General features: G+C 46.6%; 2 protein-coding genes across 2 annotated transcripts; one reads left to right on the forward strand and one right to left on the reverse strand.

Moving 5' to 3' along the window:
• Nucleotides 1–11,035: 11,035 nt before the first annotated feature.
• LOC120111152 (acanthoscurrin-2-like) lies at nt 11,036–11,500 on the forward strand. Its single transcript, XM_039127712.1, has one exon. The coding sequence runs from the start codon at nt 11,036–11,038 to the stop codon at nt 11,498–11,500; it is 465 nt and encodes a 154-aa protein (XP_038983640.1).
• A 9,203-nt stretch (nt 11,501–20,703) lies between these two features.
• LOC103697166 (E3 ubiquitin-protein ligase RHA2A-like) lies at nt 20,704–21,210 on the reverse strand. The gene has a single exon (XM_008778974.3). The coding sequence runs from the start codon at nt 21,208–21,210 to the stop codon at nt 20,704–20,706; it is 507 nt and encodes a 168-aa protein (XP_008777196.1).
• Between the last annotated feature and the right edge of the window lie 290 nt (nt 21,211–21,500).

The raw sequence follows: 21,500 nt of genomic DNA on the forward strand, positions 1-21,500 counted from the left end.
CCGAAGAATCTGATCTATAACTCGAGCCGACTGCCTCGTGGACCTGGCTAAAAGCATGCAATCATCAGCAAATAGCAGATGGGAGATCGCCACTGCTCCCTCCACCGGTCTGTAAGCCTCCAGCTCCTGACTCATCACTGCCTGCCGCAAGAATCTAGACAATGCATCCGCACAAATAATAAACAGCAATGGAGAGAGGGGACAACCCTGATGCAAACCCCCAGACGACGTAAAGAAACGGGAGGGCGAACCGTTCACCAAAATAGCAAAGGAGGGCACCCTGATGCAACCCATCGCCCACCTGATCCATGTCTCATGTACCCCAAACAACCGCAAGGACTGCTGCACAAAGTCCCACCTCATCCTGTCATAAGCCCTCTCCATATCAAGCTTGACCCCCATCAAGCTTCTCCTCATCGGAGCTCTGCTAAGATCAAACATAAACTCCTGAGCTATGAGTACATTATCCGATATACTCCGCCCCTCCAAAAAAGCCCCCTGCTCCGGGGATATAAGCCTAGGGAGCACCCCCCTCAATCTGATAGCGAGAATTTTCGTCGTCACCTTGTACAAAGTCGTACACAGGCTGATCGGACGAAAATGACTCGGCTCCGTAGCATCCTGCCGTTTCGGGATCAGGGCAATGAAGGTCCTCTGCCACTCAGCCGTCATCACTGCTGTACTGAAGAACTGCTGTATAGCTGCCGTCACATCCCGTCCAACTATCATCCAATATCGCTGAAAGAACACCGGTGGGAACCCATCCGGCCCCGGCGCCTTGTCCCCTCCGAGGGACCACACCGCCTCCCTGATCTCCCTCTCTGATACCGGACTAATCAAACCAGAGTTCTCCTCCTCTGTGACCACCTCCCCTGGCGGTGGAATATCTGCTAGGCTCGCTCCACCAGTCTGCTCTGTCCATCTGCTCCTAAAGAAGCTCACCAGAATCCTCTGTATCACCTCCGGCTCCTCCGACTGCTGCCCCTCCTCATCCCTAATAAGCCTGATCCTGTTCTGGTTCCTCCTAATCACTGTCGCCTGGTGAAAATATCTGGTGTTCCTGTCCCCCTCCATAATCCACTGTACCCTCGCCTTCTGTCTCCAAAATATCTCCTGCTGTCTAAGTAGGCCATCATGCAGAGCAAGTAAGGATCTAAGCTCCCCCATAACCTCATCTGACAGACCCCCCCCCCTCGAGCCTCCTGATCCTGTAACCTAACAATGGCCACCTCTGACTCCTCAATCCTCCTAAAAATGTCACCCACCTCCTCTCGATTCCTTCTCCTCAGCCTCCTCCGCGCCAACTCCAATCTCCGGGACACCCGGTACATGGCATCACCCCTCACAGGAGTGCTCCACGCCTCCCTGACCATCTCCCATGAACGAGGGTAAGAAAGCCATATCTTCTCGAACCTGAATGGGGGGTGCACCGGAACAAAAGCATCAGTGCTCAACAACAAGGGACAATGATCAGATGCAATCCTGGGTAAGTGAGACACACGATGATCCGAGAATCTCTGGACCCATCCAGCTGTCGCACAAGCTCTATCAAGTCTCTCCCAAACCCTGGCCGGACCCTGTTGATTATTGCACCATGTGAATCTTGGACCAGTAAATCCCAAGTCAATCAACCCATTTGTAGTCAAAAAATTCTGGAATTCCTTAACCTTCCTCTCGTGGGAGAAAGGCTTACCCCCCATCTTCTCCTGAGGGTCGACAATACAATTAAAGTCACCCGCCATCAGAAAAGGGAAGCCCTGAGCAACCAACTGCGAAGCCTCCTCCCACAACCGTCGCCTCTCCCTGAAGTCAGTACTCGCATACACCGCCGCAAGAACCCGGGGATCGTCTGTGCCCTCCGAGATCACCAGGATCACCTCTTGGCCACAAACATGAAACGGATCCAATCTACACGACTCCAGCCTCCACGTGACAATTATCCCACCTGACAACCCACGGGACTCCACTGCATAGAATCCCCATGTCCGAGGGAGCACTCTCCTTGCCTTCTGAAGGCCCCTACCCGATAAACGGGTCTCAAACAAAATACAAACATCCGGTCTGTTCTGTAACACAAACCTCCGGAACGCCGGGGCAAAAGAGGGCTTCCCCGCACCACGACAATTCCATAGGAGAACCTTCATTGTTCACCCATGGGAGTATCACAACCCGCCATCCCGGGGTTGCAATCATGAAACTCCACCTCATTCACAGATCCCTCACTGACCAATCCTCCTCTATTCAGCTTCCTCACCGCACCCTTCAATTGATCCAAAGCACAGAAGGGAACACCGCTAGTCTCCGGCACTGGACACCCTACACGAACCACCACCTCATTCCCAGGTCCATCACAAGCCAATTCTCCTGTATGCACCCTCTCCACAGCAATCTTCAATTGGTCCAAGACTCGGAGGTGAGCACCACCAGCCTCCGATTGAGCCTCCTGGCCCAACTCCGTTCGTAGCTCTGCTGCAGGAAGCAACGGACCCCTTTGCAGCCTGCTTCCGGAGTCCTCACTCTGGCCACCCCCCACACCACAGGGTCTAGAGGACTCACCCGTATCCGGCAGCATAGGGAGCTTACCCCGATCCACCTGTAAGGCTTTGGCCACCGCAGACGGAGGTTGATCGAGCGGCCCACCCGCACCCCCCATCCCCACCGAAAGACACGGCCCTTCCTTCTTCCCAGCCTGCCGTGCCGCCTGATCAACTGCCAGCTCCGGGGCCAACGCCGTCACAGAGAGGGACCGGGCCAGAGTCTTCCCAGTCGCCCCCACCACCACACGCCGAGAGGGACCACCGCCTTTGGGCTCCCGCTCCGCCCTAGGAGGCCGACCGCACACCGCCGAGAGGGGCGGAGGGGAGCTCTTGCTCCTCCAGTGGCGGTTTCCCTCCGGCCTCTCCTTCCTCAAAGAACTAAACCCTCCCCCGGGGGAGGTCGAGCGAAGCAGCCCCTTAGATCTAGCCGGGCTTCTGCTTCGTTTCATCGGGCTCCGACCCATACCGCCGAGATCAATGGCAACAGCCTTGACCCGAGAATGGATCCCACCTCGCCCACATCATCAGACTCGACCCCATCCCGAACAGCTTTGGGTCCCGCCTCACCCACAGCCCGAGTCGGCACTGAGTCGATTCCGCCCGAGCTCGGACCTGGATCCAACACAGCCGCCGCGCCTTCGGCCTGGGTGGAGTAACTCGGGCCGCCCTTGTTGACGCCTCCGCCGGCTTCTGAGACGTCCTTCTCCGGCGTCCTTCGGCGAGCAACCTTGGTGGGCTTTTGCCACCCGTCAAGGTCGATCGGGGAATATCCCGCACCGTCCCTGTTCACGCCTGGCTTCAGACCGGAACGGGGAGAGGTAGGTGCCGCACTCGGACCAGCCCCTGGCTTGGCCGTCATCTTCCTCCGTGCCGACCCCTTAGCCACCCACGGCGCCCGCACATGACCCGTGACCATCCATGGGCCGAACACCGGCGGATCCTCCGGTTCACCACCACCCCCATTCACCTGAGCCGACGGCCTCGGGGGCTCCATCCCATCACCAGGAATCTCCCCTTCTTCCGCCACCACGGCCTCCGGGATGGAAAAAGCACAGTTCGCCATCGGATGCCCAATACGCCCGCACCTGGAGCAGGGAGCCGGCATGTTTTCATAGATGAAATCCTGCCAAAATACCTCCGCAACCCCCTTCGATGACCCCCTCACTAGCGTGCCCGGTTTAAGAGGAGCAGAGCAATCCAAAGCAACCTTCACTCTGGCAAAACCGCAGCGCCTCCCCTGCTCTGTGACCCCATCCAAGGCCAGAGGAGTTCCGGCAGAGGCAGCAATCCGCATGATGGTCGCCTTCTTCCAGTAATCCAAAGGCAACCTAGGCATGCGGAGCCAAACGACCACCCGGCTGAGTCCCTCGTCGCCCGGAATGAAGTTAGGACGCCACCGGTCCATTGCAAGAAGCTGACCGGCCACCATCCACGGACCGCTCGCCAGAGCAGCTTCCCGATCGACCTCGTTCTCAAATCGGACAGCGAAGAACCCGTCCATCAACAAGAAGCATTCCACCTCGTATCCCAAGCGCCCCACCCTTTTGATTTCCTTCGCCACCCAGTCCGCCGGAACATACCTCCCAAGACTTCTCACCAGGATCGTGGAGGTCCGCCACTCCGAACGACTTCCCTCCAGCTCCTCCTCCGGGACATCCACCACCTCGGAAAACCTTCTCTGCAGAAGTTCCAACACCCGTGGGGAAGGATGATAGGAGGGGGATCCATGTTGCCTCCGCGGCTCTCCCTTGGCCACATCTGCCCATGAACGACCCTTCTCCGCAGCCCCGGGGCCTAAGCCCTTCGGCATCTCAGCTCCCGGCGCCGCCGATCCATCCCCCAAATCGGTCATCCCCACGCACCCTCACCTATTCGACAGAATACCCCAAAGACCCCCCCAGAAAACCCGTCCTCCGTCTTTTTCCGCCTCAACCTCTTCTCGTTCAAATGTGATATTTTTACCACCCCCAACTCTTCTCCTTTTTCAAATTCCCAGCCTTAAATAAGAAAGCTGAATATGAAGCGCTTATTATTGGGATTAAGCTTTCTAAACAGTTCGGTGTTCCGCAATTGAAGGTCTTCAGTGACTCCTAATTTATTGCCGGCCAAGTGCGAGGATCAAATATCCGCGTTGGGGAAGAGCACCCATGTTTCCACGCAGTGTTTTCCCTCATGGCTTTGCCCTTTAAAAGGTACCTCTGAAAAGAAAAGAGTCACCCTCCATTTAAGGCACAGCCCTCTTCGTCACTCAAGCAGTATGACACTAAAATCCCAGGATCCGCTCCCCCTCAGCAGCACTATTGCCTCACTATTTTGATTTAGGCATTGAAGGATCCTCTGCCAGAAATTTTTCAGTAAGCGGACTTTTTGCAAGTCATCATCGGAGAAGACCAGCTCTTCCACACATCGGTCGCCTCGTTCAGTTCGATTCTTACGGATTTCAGAGCAAGCCGAGGAATACTCCGACTTCAATCTAGGATTCAGCGGCAACTGGGTTGAAGAGTTGGTATTTTATTATCTAGTATTAAATGGCAAACTTCTGTTCATGAGCAGCAATTTAAAGTACGATAGATGATGGGTGCAAAGATGCCCTCCCTGGTGACACGTACGAGCTCCCGTAGAATCCCTGTTTGGAACCAAACACCGAATCACCTCCCACGTCAGCAGGGTAAGAGAACCCAAAGCTATCCCCAGCCACGTGCGATCTTTCCTCTCCCGTTGACTCCGAACCCTTGCAGTTATTTCTAAAAATGATATGGATGCCGAACCCCACCGACCCTAAGTTTCCTAAAACGTCACCATTCCCATCCGACGGCCACAAACACCCCATCCCACCATCCCTCGTCACATGGTGGGACCCCATCCCACCATCCCTCGCCAACCGTTAGATCTCCCAATAGTTACTTCGCGATCCGTGCAGGCGGATGAAAAAAAGTTCGCAGCGGGCGCGATCCAGTGGTTGGATCCATCGTTCTTCGCTCGGAAGATACAACCCCTCCATTCCCCCCTTCCCATTACGACAGCTCCACCCGCCAAATTCATCGGGCCCACCACTGCTTTTTTGTTGACACGTACGCTAACATCCTCATCAAGATTCGTGCCCAAGGAAGCATAAGTCCTCCATCGACACGTGCGCCGTGACACTTGGAAGCCGGTGGGGTCACCAGGCCATTGATAGGAGAGGGGTGAGGATAAAGGATAAGGTCCTTTGAAACTATGAATGTGGATTCTTCCGTTGCGTTTCCACCTTTCTCTCCCCTTTGTTTAAAATATTCTTTTAGCCTTCTCTTCTTCTCTTTCCCCTACGTCATTTTTTTCTAAAGCAAGTTGCCATGTCCCTCACGAAATTGCCCGGCAGACATTATGGCATGGCCCATGCTTTTAATTGCGCTAAAGAGAACATTGAGGAGCTCGGTTTAAGACGTCAACGAAGCCACACCAAGGTAAGACCTCTCACACGTAGCCAAATGTTTGGTGATAGCTTGCTAAAGTGACATGAACATTTATTTAACATAATCATCATATCATAATGGCACAACCATCACTTATAATCCACTCTAATGTTCTACCTAAAATACGAGTGCAATTTTTTTATTATCGATGACCTTTTGAATGTAACTAGTAAAGGAATTAAAATGAGTGAGTTGAAATATACTACCTAAATTCCATGACATCAATCCCACAATAGGTAGCCCACGCGAAAGGTGAGATGCTAATAACCCCATCACCAGCATCAATACTAGGCAAGTTATTCTTATTGATGAACTTTTAGCTGAATATAATTAATTATTTATTAAGCACTCATTAGTTACAAATCGAGGACATTATTTGTTTTTATTGTTAATAGGTAGTGGCCATCATGTATGTTGCTGTCGCCTTTCGAATACATGCTTTTGTCACTGATTATATCTTATTTTTAAGAAAAAAATGGCCCCTTATTTTGGAATGTTGAATTGTTAATCCCAGCCTAATTATTGTTGAACACCAAATGCGTGACTAACAACAATGCCTCTTTTGCCACTATGCACCTCAACAGCACTCAAAAAACTAAAGGCTTCTCCAATTGGAGTAAGGACCAACCTATGTGCAATCAATTCCAGGTTGGGGTCTTCAGTCTTACTTGCCATAGGTTGCATAAGCTGCAATCTTCTAATCTAGTGAACAGATGTGTCAATAGAGAGTAGATAAGAGAGAAGCATTCAGCTGTTCGAGCTTTGTAAAATCAAACACACTATGCTAATCAGAACAAAAAAATGAGGGTCATCCACAGTTGATGAAAAAAAAGGGGTCAGTCACACAAATATAGACCAACTTTTCCATTGGTCCCTAAAACGGTTACTGAGTAGGTAGGAAAGACCATGAGGATTGTACCGACTAGAAGAAGACGACCCTTTCCTAACCCTCTACTGTGCTACCAATAAAAACACGCTCTGCTATAAATAGTGGGGAAGGGAGGAGTTCTTTGTTACCCGAGAACTTTTCACATCCCTTATGCCCCTGTAGCTATTACCATTCTTCACCACCTTTATAGCTCCCTTCATGCTATGTCTTCCACCTCTCTGTCATTTTTTATCCCCTCTATGATATCGGTAGGAGGCAAGGGAGGCTTGTGGTGATGCTGCTGACAGAAGATAGAGAGCACATATGATGAGATGCATGGTGCTTCGCATCTCACTCCTCTGTGCTCTCTATGCTTCTGTCATCACCTTAGCCCCTTTTCTCATTTTAATCTGTCAAGTTGGAAACTGACTTGGTTGTTGTTTGTGTTCATATTTTGGCAGATGAGAGCAGGAGGACTTACATCCGGAGGGTGCTTGAGGGATAACGTTGAGGTTAGCGTTGAGGTTTTTGTTAATGGAGTGTCGATTGTGTGATATGAAAATCACTGCTATGCTTTGGTTGTTTATTTGTTCGGCATTTTGGAAGGGATGTGTTCGATTTTCTTCTATAATATGAGAACAATTTTGTGAGAGAAATATATGAAAATAAATATGATTCTTTGGTTCTGCAGCATATATAGCTTTCTTGGATGGGTCTTCTTTTAAAAAGCTCTTCCAGTTTCATGTTTGAGAATGATATTCTTTTGTTAATGTTCCTTCGTAAAATTGTAAAATAACAGATCTGATTCGTATTTCTCCATCCATAATATAATTACACAGACATAGTTAAGAGAGCCTACTCTATCCAGATCTTGCATGCATGATCCGAATTTTTTTGTTGTCACCCTAAAAATTCATGCAAATTAATAGTTGATTCAAAGCAAAAATACCTTTTGAATTTCTTATCGTAGAAAATTTATTTTTGTAGATTTATTGAATCTTTTAAGTTGTTCAAATCAAATGAAAATGAGGATAATGGATGATTAATGTGATGGCACCAAATTCTTGTGAGGTTTGGTTTCGCGTGCATTGCTGAGCGTTTTTGTTGTAGGTGAAGGGAAAGTTGGGTGGATGGATTTGAAATGGAAGCATGATGGCTTTCTTTTCTTATGCATATCCTCACTTCTCTCTCCCTGGCCCATCCACCATGAGAACTGGGGCATTTAATAATTATACGCATACGAATACTTATTCACCACCGAGAAATAGGGAAATTTATAGAAATAGGAATGGGTGGTTCTAGCTTTTTGAGCTTAATGGGCTTGGGCTTGCGGTCATGCTTAGTTTTCGTATGTGAATAGACAGAGATGGCTTTGCATGACCAATGGGATTAAGGTTGGGTTTGGCATTTTGGGTTTCAGAAAGGACTTGCATCAAGTTTTAGGTTTATGAACATTTATAGACCATGACTAAGGTTGCACTTTCGTTTTAATTTGTTTGTGTCGTTATGAATAGGCTTCGAAATATGGGCTCGGGTTCGTTGTTGACTGGAATGTAAGTGTACAAGGATGGTTTAAGTCATGGATTGTATTTGGCATGTTAAATTTTGTTATGGGTTATGAGTGAGTAATCTTTGGTTTTGGGTTCGTGAAAAAAGATTATGGTATTTTAGGTTTGCTGTGCGGTATGGTTTAGAAGTCCGTTCGAAAACTATAGTTATAAAGAATAGGCCAATTAGACCGATAAGAGCTACCTACAAACATCTTTTTTGTTTTCTTCTTTCTGGGATCTAAACCTTTGCGCAATCTACCAGCATCCACAGACTCATTCTTGCTAATACCATACTTCCCCTATGCTTTATATAGGCTCAGAAAATACCTGAGTGGGTGGTCAAAAGAATTGATAAAAGATAAGCACAATTACGAAGCCCAGTCCATTGTTATGCCGATTAATCTTACGGTAAAGCTAGTGTGATGTTATTATGGAACAATCCATTGCAGCACACAGTCATGGACCTAAACAGGCCATTCATTGAATTCTAACTCGCTTGTTTCTTACCGAGCTAAACAAATCAACTCTAAGCTTTCGGCTACGTTGAAACAAGACCCAAGCATGTTCTGGATTCAACCTGGCTAAAAAGGCTCGATGGACCGGACCGGACCAAACCATGTCGCCCAACGTTCCAGACCAGTCAGTCACGAGCACCAACTACCTCACCTTTCAAACCGGCTGGTCAACAAGACAGCCGTGCAAAGAGTTCCTACCTTCTTCCAACACCATTATATAAGAAGGCACGAACCAATATAGAAGCCATCTCTCCACGCAACCTTCAGTCAAATACTCTCATGGACCCCCGCAGGCACCCTCCGCCGCCCGGTCCCTTTGCTCCTCCACCGCCCGGTCCCTTTGCTCCTCCACCGCCAGGTGCTTACGCTCCACCGCCGCCAGGACCATGGCAGCCCGGTCCAAGCCCCTTCGCTGCGCCGCCGCCGCCGCCGCCGCCAGGCCCACCTGGCCCCCCTCCACCACCTGCCTTCTTCGATCCCTACGCGCCGCCTCCGCCAGGCCCACCGCCGCCGGGGCCTTACCCTCCACCGCCACCACGTTATCAATGAACAAAGCAGCCGCTTATGCCTCAACAAAGCAACGTCCACAATCAGGAGGAGCAAACGCGAAAAGTTGGAATAGATTGTTGTTGTTTAGGAGGGAATGATAGAAAGAAGTATTTATGTGAATAAATGAGGAGGCTATGCATGATTGTGTTACTAATGGATGGTTGTATGGTTGGATGATCGTTGTCCCGTTTCGTTTTGGTTATGTTAATACCAGTATCTGACTCCTGCTTTTTACGTGATTTATGTAATAAAAGGTGGAGTGCCAATCCAAAGATATTATGGAGCTTAGTTCGGCTCTTGTTCTCGTCTTCACTGGCTTCTGTCCTGAATGACTAAGCTTAGAAAGGAATATTTGGGGTGCTTCACGCCATACAGCTTTCCATGCATCTTCTCCTGTCCCTGCCCTCCCCTGTTCCCCTGTTTCTCTCTGATCCAGATATCAGTGGATCGGCAAAGGGTTTCCAGTCAATCATCAGACAAAATGGAGGAGCAAATTGTTAAATCTATTTCCAATTTGATCTCGATGATTATCTTTATGACTTAATCTTTTTATCCATATTGTAAATATTTAGACATGTATTTGTTATAAAAAGGATGCGCATACAAAAAAGAAGAAACCAAAATATAATTACGTTATATGAATATAGGATCTCAGCTGATCATTTTGAGGGTTCCTTTTTTTTTTTTTTTGAGGCAAAAAATGTGAACAAAGGATATCAAGGAGAATTACGGCATGACGGAAAATGAAGCCAGAGTCTATAAGCTGGAAGAACAAAGTATAACGCATGAACAAGATGCATCACTGCGAGTATCACAACCTTGCACCGATTTCAAGATCATTACTCAAAACAAAGCCAAGCACTGAGCATCACCATCACTGAACAATCAATAGCTCACCACATATCAGTTAATGCCCTGCTAACAACGATACAAAACCTCTTGTATCTATTATTTGGATGCGCAGAGCCTATATTTCTTAGGGGTAAAAAATACGAGGAGATGGTGCAAACAAAGAACAGAGAATGCCCCAATCTCACCTGCAGTCTTAGTTGATGCAAGACTTCCGGGACACTGGCTGCGGTGTCGTAAGGTATATATATAGTGTGTCACCCACACACTCGATCAGACACGAGTCCAACTTCGTAGCTGGATCGGTCATCCTCGATCTTTCAGTGCATTCGCCAACAAATCCGCAAATCAAATGGCAAGAAGGTTTCTATCTGATAGAATACACCATGATACCAGTACTTATTTTGAAGGGATGGCTAAAACACTTGTTCTCTATGCCATCGTTAGCAAGCCATACTAGTGAGGGAGTGGACCGTATGATAATGGTGGAGTTGGGCAGAGGGACGGTGGCGGCCTAGGCTGTTATGCTCGGGGCGGCGGAGGTCCACGGCGCGGCAGCCTGGGCGGTGGCGGAGGTCCCGGACAGGGCTGGGCGGTGGCGACGGTCTGGGCGTGGGTTGCGGTCTTGGAGGGGGTGTCGTTCTAGGCGGGGGCCTCAGCGGTGGCGGCGGTCGGGGCAGGGGTTGCGGTCTAGGTGGGGGCGGAGGTCCGGGCGATGGACGCGGTCTGGACCTGGGGGGTGGCGGCGGTATCGGGGGGTTCTGGCCGGCGCAGTGGCCTTGGTGGTGGCGGAGATTCCGGCCAGGGGCTGGGCGGGGGTTGCGGTCTTGGAAGGAGTGTCGGTCTAGGTCTAGGCGGCCTCGGCGGTGGAAGTGGCTATCTAGGCGGTCGTTGCGGTCTAGGCGGGGGAGGAGGTGGGCCTGGGGGTGGCGGCGGTCGGGGCGGGTGTCGCGGTCTGGGTGGTGGTGGTGATCTGTGCCTCGGCGGCCTGTGGGGCGGGGGCGGCGGCGGCCTGTGGGGCGGGGGCGGCGGCGGCCTGTGGCGTGGCGGCGGCGGCCTGTGGGGTGGCGGCGGTCTGGGCGGGGGCGGCGATCTGGGCCTGGGCGGTGGTGGGGGTTCTGGCCGGCGGGGTGGCGGCCGGGGCGGCGCCATTCTACCCACAGCGATCAAAGGTAGTTGAAGTGGGATGAACGTTTGGCTCAAGGTCGAGGAATCTTGCCCTTAGGCTTAGATAAAATCATAAAATAGAAGGTTAGGATCCTCTCTCTCCATCGCTGCTGAACTTTAGATGAGGCCAACAAAAAATATCAATAATAATAAAAGTAATTAAAAAAAAGAAGAAAAAAAAAAGTGATAACCACGAATGCTTCTTACGTTCTGGTTTTGTTTATTTTTTTATTCTACCATTTTGTCTTCACAGACTATTGCGTTTTTACGGTTACATACCTTCTCGGGCAAAATCTCTTCACGTTGACCGTATTTTTTTTCGATAAGGTGGCAAAATTAAACTGCCCTAATATACATAGAGCTAATAGCATCCGAGTACAAAATATTATACAACAGGGAAGGCAATAAAAATGTAGACCTTCAAAATACTGATTAAAAAGATGAGTTATAAATGAAGTTATCTCATCTTCTGCCCTGTTGACTTATATATATATATATATATATATATATATATATATATATATATATATATATATATATATATAAAAAAGATTATCAGCCTCAGAACCAGCAAAGTATGATGAGCGGCATCCTTGCAATACTTCAGTGAGATGGTTCATTCGAGGGTGTAATTTTATTTTATTTTTTTTCCGATACTGAATTGAAAAATGTTTGGTCCATCCCAGACGGTCTCCACAGCCCGTTCTAAGCCTGTTCGCACTTGGGAGCGGAGGCCACGATGCGTACGGCATCATTGATCAAATCAAAACCCATTCTACTCGGCCAACAAAATATAAATTGTGATTCATGGGCCAACCCGCCCGTATTTACACAAGAATTCTAGATATACAAGGAGTAAAACTCCCTTGCCCATATTTTCTTATTTGTAAGATTGCGATGGTAATTACGTAGTAGAGAGGCATTGCATGGTGTGATAATGGCGGACCAGGAGGATTGGAGGACTGTGCTTAGGAGGATCAAAAGGACCCAAAGAAAGAGCAGGACAAGGCAGTGCAAGCAATGGCGGCCCATGCTGTGGCTCGGAGGCGTGGTGACGGCAGATGGGGGGATGAATTGCACCCGAGGTGTTGGATATTTGGCTCATTTGGGAAGACTCCTAGTTGATTGACTTGCAGGTCTGCACACGTTATTATCTTTTACTCCGCAATCTAGTCACGCTGATCTTTGATCTTTTGACTGTTGGTTAGCTGGCTTCCCATGGTGGATGCTTCTTTGTTAAGAATTAGCAGCCGGCCAATAGATAAATTTATTCTTTTGAGAAAAAGAATACATGAGTCCTTGTCTCATCTTTATCGTATGGAATTGGATAGAATTTAGCAACAACACTTTAGTTTTAATAACAAAAAGTCACCTATAGGTGAGCTATACAAGGAATCAGTGGTTGACCTCCCCTATTTTCGAGACCTTGAGCAGCAATCTTTGTCTCTATAAACATTCTTAAAAATTTAGGCAAGCATGTATCAAAATCTATTTGTATGTCAACTACATTGAGGGTATGTTTGATCGGGTGGAGTTGTGCACGGGAATAGATATAGAAATGAGTAATTCTCATTCCAATTGTTTAGTTGGATCGAGGAAGTCCTATTATCATTCCAGTTCTAAAAAAAAACAAAGAAACCCTAATCTCCCAAAACCCAATCCGACTCTCTCTTAATATTTAAAATCCATTTCATTTTTTATTCTAATTCTAGCTACGAACCAAATACACCAAAAAAATATGGCCATTTCGATTCTCAATTCGGTCCATTCCGATTCCGATTCTAATTGTAAACCGAACGCACCCTAAATTCAGTCTAGTCCTCTTCAATTGGTTTTGGTCAAATTAGTTCAAGTTTAATTAGGTCCACTTCCTTAATTTGATTTTGATTTGCATTTGAATCCTTCTAGCAAGACTGAAACCATTCATGTTTTCAATTAATGAGGCGTAGCTCATTTTCCTTGGACACCCCTGGCCTAGGTCCACTACAATCCTGAGACAATAGTTTGGGCCTAAGCAGCGCTACAACTGGGCTGGAATTATGTTCAGCTAATTGGATGCTCATTTAAACTGAGCCAAACTTCTCTCCCCAATATTCACGGGGCTAATGAAGCCTGAAGCCATGAGTGTGTTTATAACTTGATTCGCTTGGAAATCAGCTCGAGCCAATTCAAGTTCAGTTAAGTTCAGCTGGATTTGGACCATTTTGATTAGATTGCAACTTGAAACGTAGTTGACTAACCTTCCCAAATTCAAACCCATAAATATGCATATTGTGTTCCTTTCACAATTCCCCTATTTGATTGATGTCTGATTAAGAATAATCTTTAATGCGTTTAATTAGTGGATGAAAATGCATCAAAAGGTATTATAGAAGCCTGGCAGGTTCCAGAACGAGGTGTTAGTCTAATAATAGTACGTGGCCTTTCTGCCTCCAATGGTGGGTCAGTTGAAGAATTTGTCCCTTCTTCGATCCGTGACAATTACAACTGGAGGCTTGGGATCCACAGTACTATTTCCACTGTCCAGGTCTATTTTGAGCCATTATTTGCTCATAAAATTGAATGGAATTAGGAACTCTATCCACAATGAAATGACAATTGGCCCGGTAAATATGCCATCAGATGGTTTGGATTTTTCTATTAGAAAGAGGGGGCCAAAGCTGCCTTATTTATTTAATCTAACAAGAGCTAACCTATTATGAGACCGATCCATTTTGTTCGAAAATTAGGTCAAGCAAGTTTACGATCCAGTCTATAGGTCTGGATCTTGATTGAAACCTCCCTACCCTTCCACAACCCTTATTGGTAGGAGTAGGACTAAAAATCGATGCTACAGTTGTTCCCTTAGTCTCCAAAGGCCTGAATTTTTGGTGTTTATGCTGCAAAGATTACACTGTAATTTAGTTTAATAGTTTGAATGTCCAAATTTGCTCCATATCCTATTTGGGTATGAATGAGATGCACTGCAAACATCATGGGGCCCAACATGTGAATCATGCATGTATCTCAAATACTTATCGGCATGATGTACCACCAACCCCACATTTCACAATCAATGTCAGCCTCTGTCGGATATAATTTTGTACCCTTCCTGAAGCCACCACAAAGCGAGACTACGTCCTCATACCGAGCTGAGAACTGCATGGTGTGGTTAATTTAAAAGCGGCGGTTCGACCATTTCAGCCTAAACAAGTTTGGCTTAAGAGCGATTCTTGGGTGGTAATCACTTGGATTAAGTCTTGCGAGGCAGTTTATGGAACTCCTTTAGAAAGCTATATCACCCCCCGGGTAATTGATATTTGGCAGGTGGCTGACCCTATAGAATCTTTCTGTGCTTCCCAAACCCATCTGCAGGAGAATCAGGATAGTGCATGGAATGCTATTTGGGATGCCAATTTCCCTCCATTACTGGCTAGTTTAGTTCTTGCTTATTGTATGGGAGTTATTTTTGAACGTTGTAACTAGCTAGGCACATAAGGAAAGAGAGATTAGGCCAAGAACTTTCAACATAGGCTACAAAACAAGAAGAAAAAGGAACAAGAGAAAAGGAAGATTGCAACATAATTATAATTTAAGACCAAAGCTCAATCCAGTTATGGATTAGTGCCGAGTTGAAATAGATGCTGACCAACCAGATAAGATAGCTGAAAGGCAGCAGCAAGTCATTGCGTTCGACATCCAAAAGTGGACAGTCCCACTCCTTTGCGCCACGTTCACGCTTTTAGTTTGCTCCAACCGGAATGGGACATGAAGCCCCCAGCCAAACTTTGTTAATGATATGAAACCTCCAATGAACGTGTGTCCAGTATAAGGCATAAGCTGGTCTCATGTGACATATCTATAATAAGAAGATGCATCGCTACAATTAGCTAGAAAATATTGCATCGTATAAAGCTAAAGGAATGTTAATTGGAAGGGAATCGTTTTTCCTTTTTGTTCTTTTGCGTGTAAGATCAATCATACCCAAACAAGATCAACAACTATTTGTACATCAACCAATACATTGGGACTTTATTGCACGTACACACACACGACTAGGTTCCACATATGAACCGGCAAGGACGGGAATCCTGGTACAGAAATGTAGAACACCACAGCACCGGCGTCTCTCATGAAGAAGTACATAGTATTTGTCAGATCCTATCGCGACACCGTTGCTAGTGGACGGAGTGATCATGGTGGTGGCGGGCCGCGCGGTCTATGGTGATGAGGCGGCGGACCGGGCGGCCGCGGCCCTCGTGGTTCTGGCCGGGGTGGCGGCGGCCTCGGCTGTTCTGGACGGGGCGGCGGACGTCCCGGCGGCGGGGGCCTGGGCGGTTCTGGCCTGGGCGGCGGGCCCCTCGGCGGTTCTGGCCGGGGCGGCGGGCCCTTGGGCGGTTCTGGCCGGGGCGGCGGGGCCCTGGGCGGTTCTGGCCTGGGCGGCGGGGCCCTGGGAGGTTCTGGCCGGGGCGGCGGGGCCCTGGGAGATTGTGGCCGGGGCGGCGGGGCCCTTGGCGGTTCTGGCCGGGGCGGCGGGGACCTGGGCGGTTCTGGCCGGGGCGGCGGGGGCCTGGGAGGTTCCGGGCGAGGAGGCGGAGGGCCGGGTGGGCGTGGCCGGGGTTCAGGCCGGGGCGGCATGGTGATGAAAAGGGATGGTATGTAAGAGTATGTTTGGTTAAAGATCCCGGAAGGTGGCCTCTTAATTATAGGGGAGATGGAGGACGCAGTTGCTTGGCTTGGAGGCCAAAAATGAAAAGCTTGTCATCATCATGATAGTTTTGCCTTTGACTTGTCGTTGGATGGACTGCATCACCATGGATGATTCTTACTTCTTAGTTAAGAATTCAGAGAAATTATCAGCTTCTCACCATCCTGGGGGCAATGCATCCCGGTTGGAAGAAGAACAGGGGACCAAGGTTACGGGTTGTCAGCAAATTAATGCGTCTCTTGGAACAACTTTACCTCGGTAGTATGGCTTCGGTCAGGCAGGGCCGCAGGAGGGTTCTGAGTGGGCCTTAGAAACAGTGTAAGTTTTAACATGGCTGGCCCATTTGCATCCCTAGGTTGGTATCACACACTCATAGAGTGCTACTTTTATCTAAAAGATTATGACAACAACAACTGAAAATTATTCTTCCTCTTCTTTTCCCAGTTCCCATCGGAACCATTGGGAATTCATCGATATGATTTTTTTTAATTAATGTAAGAGTAGCAAAGTCAAAATATGTATTATTTGTTTTTCTTTTTTTCTTTTCAGCTTTTGGCCTAATTTACAAAATGCGTTTATGTTCAGTTATGTTGAATTGGGTCTCCTCTTTTTCGATTTAAGTTTTAATTGGACCTGGCCCCTTACTTAGGTTCTAATTGGCTCTGTATGTAGCAAGCCTGAAACCATTCGTTTGACGCTAATCGTCGATTCAGACGTAGCAAATGTGGTCGTGTCCATTTACTTTTGGTTGGATGGGTTCTTTTGATGACAATTTTGGCCTGGGTTGCGCTCCTTCCACTTGAGAGTTCTTTTGATGATTAGTTGGGCCTCTCCCCACTATATCTAGGCCGAACTCACTCGGCCTAATCTCGATCTTGTTTCAAATTCAGCTGAAACTACTGGAAACTCAATAAAAACTGAAAGATACTTTGGCTTCAAATATTTGGATTTCTTCTTTTATTTGTTTGTTTGTCTTTTATTTGGAGAGAGAAATCCACCTTAGTTCATCCACGTTATTATCCTCCAAATAATTTACTAAAATAATGAAAAGTTGTAGAAGAGAAAGGAAATTAAAATAAAATGAAATAAAGTGATGGAGAAGAGAATTAAAACCAGCAGAAGAACACAAAAGACATAGCATGTCTTTCGATGCTGCACCACCTATATCTCCACCTAGACACTGATCATATTTCAATTGAAAACACAAACAAAAATAAAAAAAAACAAAACTTGAAGCACCACCATACCACTTAAATGAAATTGCCTAGATTCTTCTTTTGAAGCCTATAACATTACACTCGAAAGAAGTCATGACATTTATAATAGACCGTTCTTTATCGTACTATATCCATATCGAATTGGTATATGATATCTAACATACTAATATTCGGTACACCAAATTTTATAATATCATATTACGTATATTGATATTGTAATAAAATGATGTTGGTATAGAATCCAGTGCTGAAACGATAAACCTTGCACTATAGACCAAGCTTCACGTGCTTGAAAGTAACCAAGTGCAATTTAAAGGATAAAAAGACACATAGAAGTACCATCAAAGCCTGTAGGGATCCAGCACAGTGAGGTATTAGTGTGCGGCCTCTGTGCCTCTGATATGGACCCGTCGCGTAGGACCACCGGATAATTCAAAGACTACGTCCCTTCTCAGGTAGGCCAGCCGGTGACTGTAACAAGAGCTATGAGCTTTGGGTCCATTGTACTACACAATTTTAGTGGTCCATATGGGTCAGCTGGCATTGTAGATGCCATTGGATGGTTGAGATTTGTTGTGAGAAGGGAAATATGAGGACCCTTGGATGTTGGGACTGAGAGCTGAGTGGTGTGCAAGCTCAACCGCATGGAATAGAATTCAGGCCACAGTAGCAGCGGTTCAGGTCTCCATGCAAATCCCAAATCTAATGTAGTCTGTTAAACTCTAAGTGTTTTCGAAACTTTTGGTAATGTTGATTGAATCTTGTTTTAGAGTTCAAACATGTAGCTAGCAATAAGTTGATATTAGGAAGGGCTAATTCATGCCTTCTATTTTATATCCACCTATTCTCGGAGGGTTGTCTCCAACTAGAATTGTGCTTTGGTCATACGTACAAGTCTTAAGAGATGATAACATCCAAACAAGCGCTCTTAACCAGACCCAGGCCAACCAGTTATGCAAACTAGTTGAATTTAGAGTCTAATTTGTGGACCTAAGTTTAGAAACCAATTTTTAATCAGACTAAGTTGATCATCAATTGATCCCCTTTTTACATATGGAAAAATGTCTGCACTAATGTAGGTGGGTATGATTTGACCATTCCATTGCTGAACTAAACCAACATCCTCAACAAATATTATTGTTTAATCCTATTTTCCGGGGGGAAAAACAACCCTAGTTCCACAAATACGTTCGGGCTTGGGATTTGAGAGTGAAAGATAGTGAGAGGTCATGCATACTTTTCTTGTAATCAAGGCATCCTCATGTCTAAGGAACCAAGTGGATCTCCTCGTCCAACTTTACATTATCTCCAAGAGTAGGTAGTCATCATGGCATTGAAGGCTTAAATCTCACTTCTCCTTTTCAACAAGCAAATTAAGATCATAAAGTCTCGAAGCAAATAAAAGGCCTATCCCTGTCAGTCAATTAGAGTAGTGTCATAACATTAAAGATTCTGATGGTGAGAACATCAAGTGGCATTTGAAATTTGTATACCAACAATTTCTTATTTTTGAGCTCTCAAATTATATTTTGTACCGGCTTCATTTGCTCAATGAAAATCATTAGGCTCTGCCAAATCATTCTCAAAAAAAAAACTGCTTTTCAAATTAAAGTGTATTCGGATGTATTAGTACTTAATGTTAGATAGCATTTTGTTTCAGATATATACCACTACCAAGCTTTAGTACTTAATTTTACATCAATTGTTTCTTGGAAATACGGGAAGCATAGTGGTATGAGCACAAAGTACTGAGAGGTGAGTATTTGATCTCTCTGAGAATAATTAGCTAGTTTTATTATAAGGAATGAGGAGAGAGAAACTAATGCAGCTCTTTATTCTCCCTTTTGTTGAAACTTTGTTAGATATGCAAAGTAAATGGGCTCCTATTATGGACTAATTTGCTCACGACGAGGTTCCCTATTCCAAGTCTCTAGAATGAGGATATCGAATAATTGTATGACTTCACTTACAATTGTTCTTCTTCAAAGAAGAATTTTTGATTGTAGCAATAAAAAAAAAAATCCTTCTTAAAATTACTATCTTGGATTTTAAGTAAAAAATAACAAAAACAGAAAAAGGAGCAAAAGGTGATTTACTAAAGGTGCTTGTATTCAAGTATTTGATCCCACCTACTTAAGTGTACTGTCTATCCCCCTCTGTACTACCTGCAACTATAGTGTATGCATGAAAAATAGAAAAAGGAGCAAAACGAAGCAAATAGGGTTATTGTAGTTGCCATTGAAAAGAGATGCTGCTTTGAAGCCTTCCTAGGAGTTTCTCACATATTTCTTCTATTATTTTTATGACATAATCAGTAATATTTTTATAATTATTTTATTTAGGGGTGGGGGGGGGGGGGGGGGGGGGGGGGGGGCTTATGTGTTAAGAGTAACATGCAAACCAGTCGATTTGTCATCCACCAGTGTATCCAAATTGATGCACGCAAACATGCATCAAAAGTCAAGGGTGCAGCCACGGACCCATTCGAAGATCCTTTCGTATCAATCTCTTTTGTTTCTGGTCACTAATCTTCTTCAGCAATTTGCACAAGGTCTTATTAAAGGTTTCCGCAAGTCCGTTCCGACTTCCCCCTTCTCTTTCTGGGGAGACTAACTAAGTAAGGCCAGTCTATTAGGTGATCTGGCGTGCATCAAAAGTTAAGTTGTGCCGCCATGCACCCAAGACTTGTTTCTGGCGGTGGTGGCAAACCTAATCAACCTACCATCCACAGATTTCTCTAAAATATAACATATAAAGAGTTAAATAGTATTGATCTTCCTCATCACCTTATTTAGCCCAAAAGAATTAATAAAAAACATAACAAGACACAAATAAACTACAAAAGTATTGCAGCAAAGTAATAATTCTTCCTTTCATCATCATCATCATCATCATCATCAAATCATACCATCAATAAAAATCTAATATGATCCGAAAAGGTTGGAATGAACCATGACACGATCCAGAAACAAAAACCAAGAAGCATCAATATAAAGCACACCATCATTAACACCATGGTTTTAAACAGTTAACACAATTAAAACTTACAGGATCCCTCCTTGCCATCCATGCTTAATTAGGAACCAAAACTTACAACGTAATTGTCCCTCACACGCCGAAAAAAAAGCACGAAGAAGAGGAGGAGGAAGAAGAGTTTAAGAAACTCTTCCAAAAAGGGGATAAAAAGTGGAAGAAAAGGCGAAGCAGCTCAGCCACGGCCGACCCTCAAAAACAAATAACAATAATTAGTATTATTATTATTATAACAACAGCGGCAACGGTAATATTAACGATAATTGGGAAGAGAAGACATCAGCACCGTCCGATCGGGAGATGATCAGATCGATAGGGAGAGAGCCAGGCGACGAGCTCCGCCCCGATCCGGCGATCTGCATCGGCTCGCCTCTCCTCCGCCGCCAGCGGCGACCGGCAGAGAGGACAGCTCAGGTTCCTCTGGTCGAACCACCCGTCGAGGCACTCGCTGTGGAACACGTGGCAGCACGCCAGCCGCCTGACCCGGTCGCCGTCGGCGAGACCGCACAGGCACACCACGCACTCCTCCTCCTCCGCCGCCGACGGCGCGGGCTCGTAGATGAAGGAGCGGGTGGAGGCGGCGATGACGACGAGGCCGGCGAGGCCGGATCCGGCGGCTGGGACGAGGGGGTCTTCGTCGGCGGGGTGGAGACGGAGGAGGCCGAGGGAGTGGAGGAGGCAGAGGAGGAGGGAGCGAAGGTAGGAGACCCACTCGGCTGCCGTCACGACCAGGAGGATCGGGATGGAGTCGCTGGAGACGTCATGGAGTCGGTTCGACAACCCCATTTCTTCTAAATTTCTTCTTAATTCTACAAGATCACCAAAGAGTGATGGGGGGGGGGGGGGGAGGGAGAGAAGAGGGGCATGGGGCAAGTCCGGACTCTGGATTGATGATATAGAGGGGGAGGGTGGTTTCGACCTTCAAGTGGTGGTGATGGGGTCCCACCACTGTGCCACTTGAGAAGCACGTATTGATCTCCCTGTCTTCTTATTGGTCCATTTTAGATGCTCTCTCATTGGTCCATGACAGCTCCACTTCTAATTAGTGTTGGGTCACCTTTTGGGTGGAACCTTTT

The sequence above is a fragment of the Phoenix dactylifera genome, chromosome 6 (assembly GCF_009389715.1).
Source record: "Phoenix dactylifera cultivar Barhee BC4 chromosome 6, palm_55x_up_171113_PBpolish2nd_filt_p, whole genome shotgun sequence".
NCBI lineage: Eukaryota > Viridiplantae > Streptophyta > Magnoliopsida > Arecales > Arecaceae > Phoenix > Phoenix dactylifera.

What these genes read in the sequence shown, in the direction of transcription:
- LOC120111152 (XM_039127712.1), top strand. Translation starts at nt 11,036, where the DNA reads ATGGACGCGGTCTGGACCTGGGGGGTGGCGGCGGTATCGGGGGGTTCT.
- LOC103697166 (XM_008778974.3), bottom strand. Translation starts at nt 21,210, where the DNA reads ATGGGGTTGTCGAACCGACTCCATGACGTCTCCAGCGACTCCATCCCG.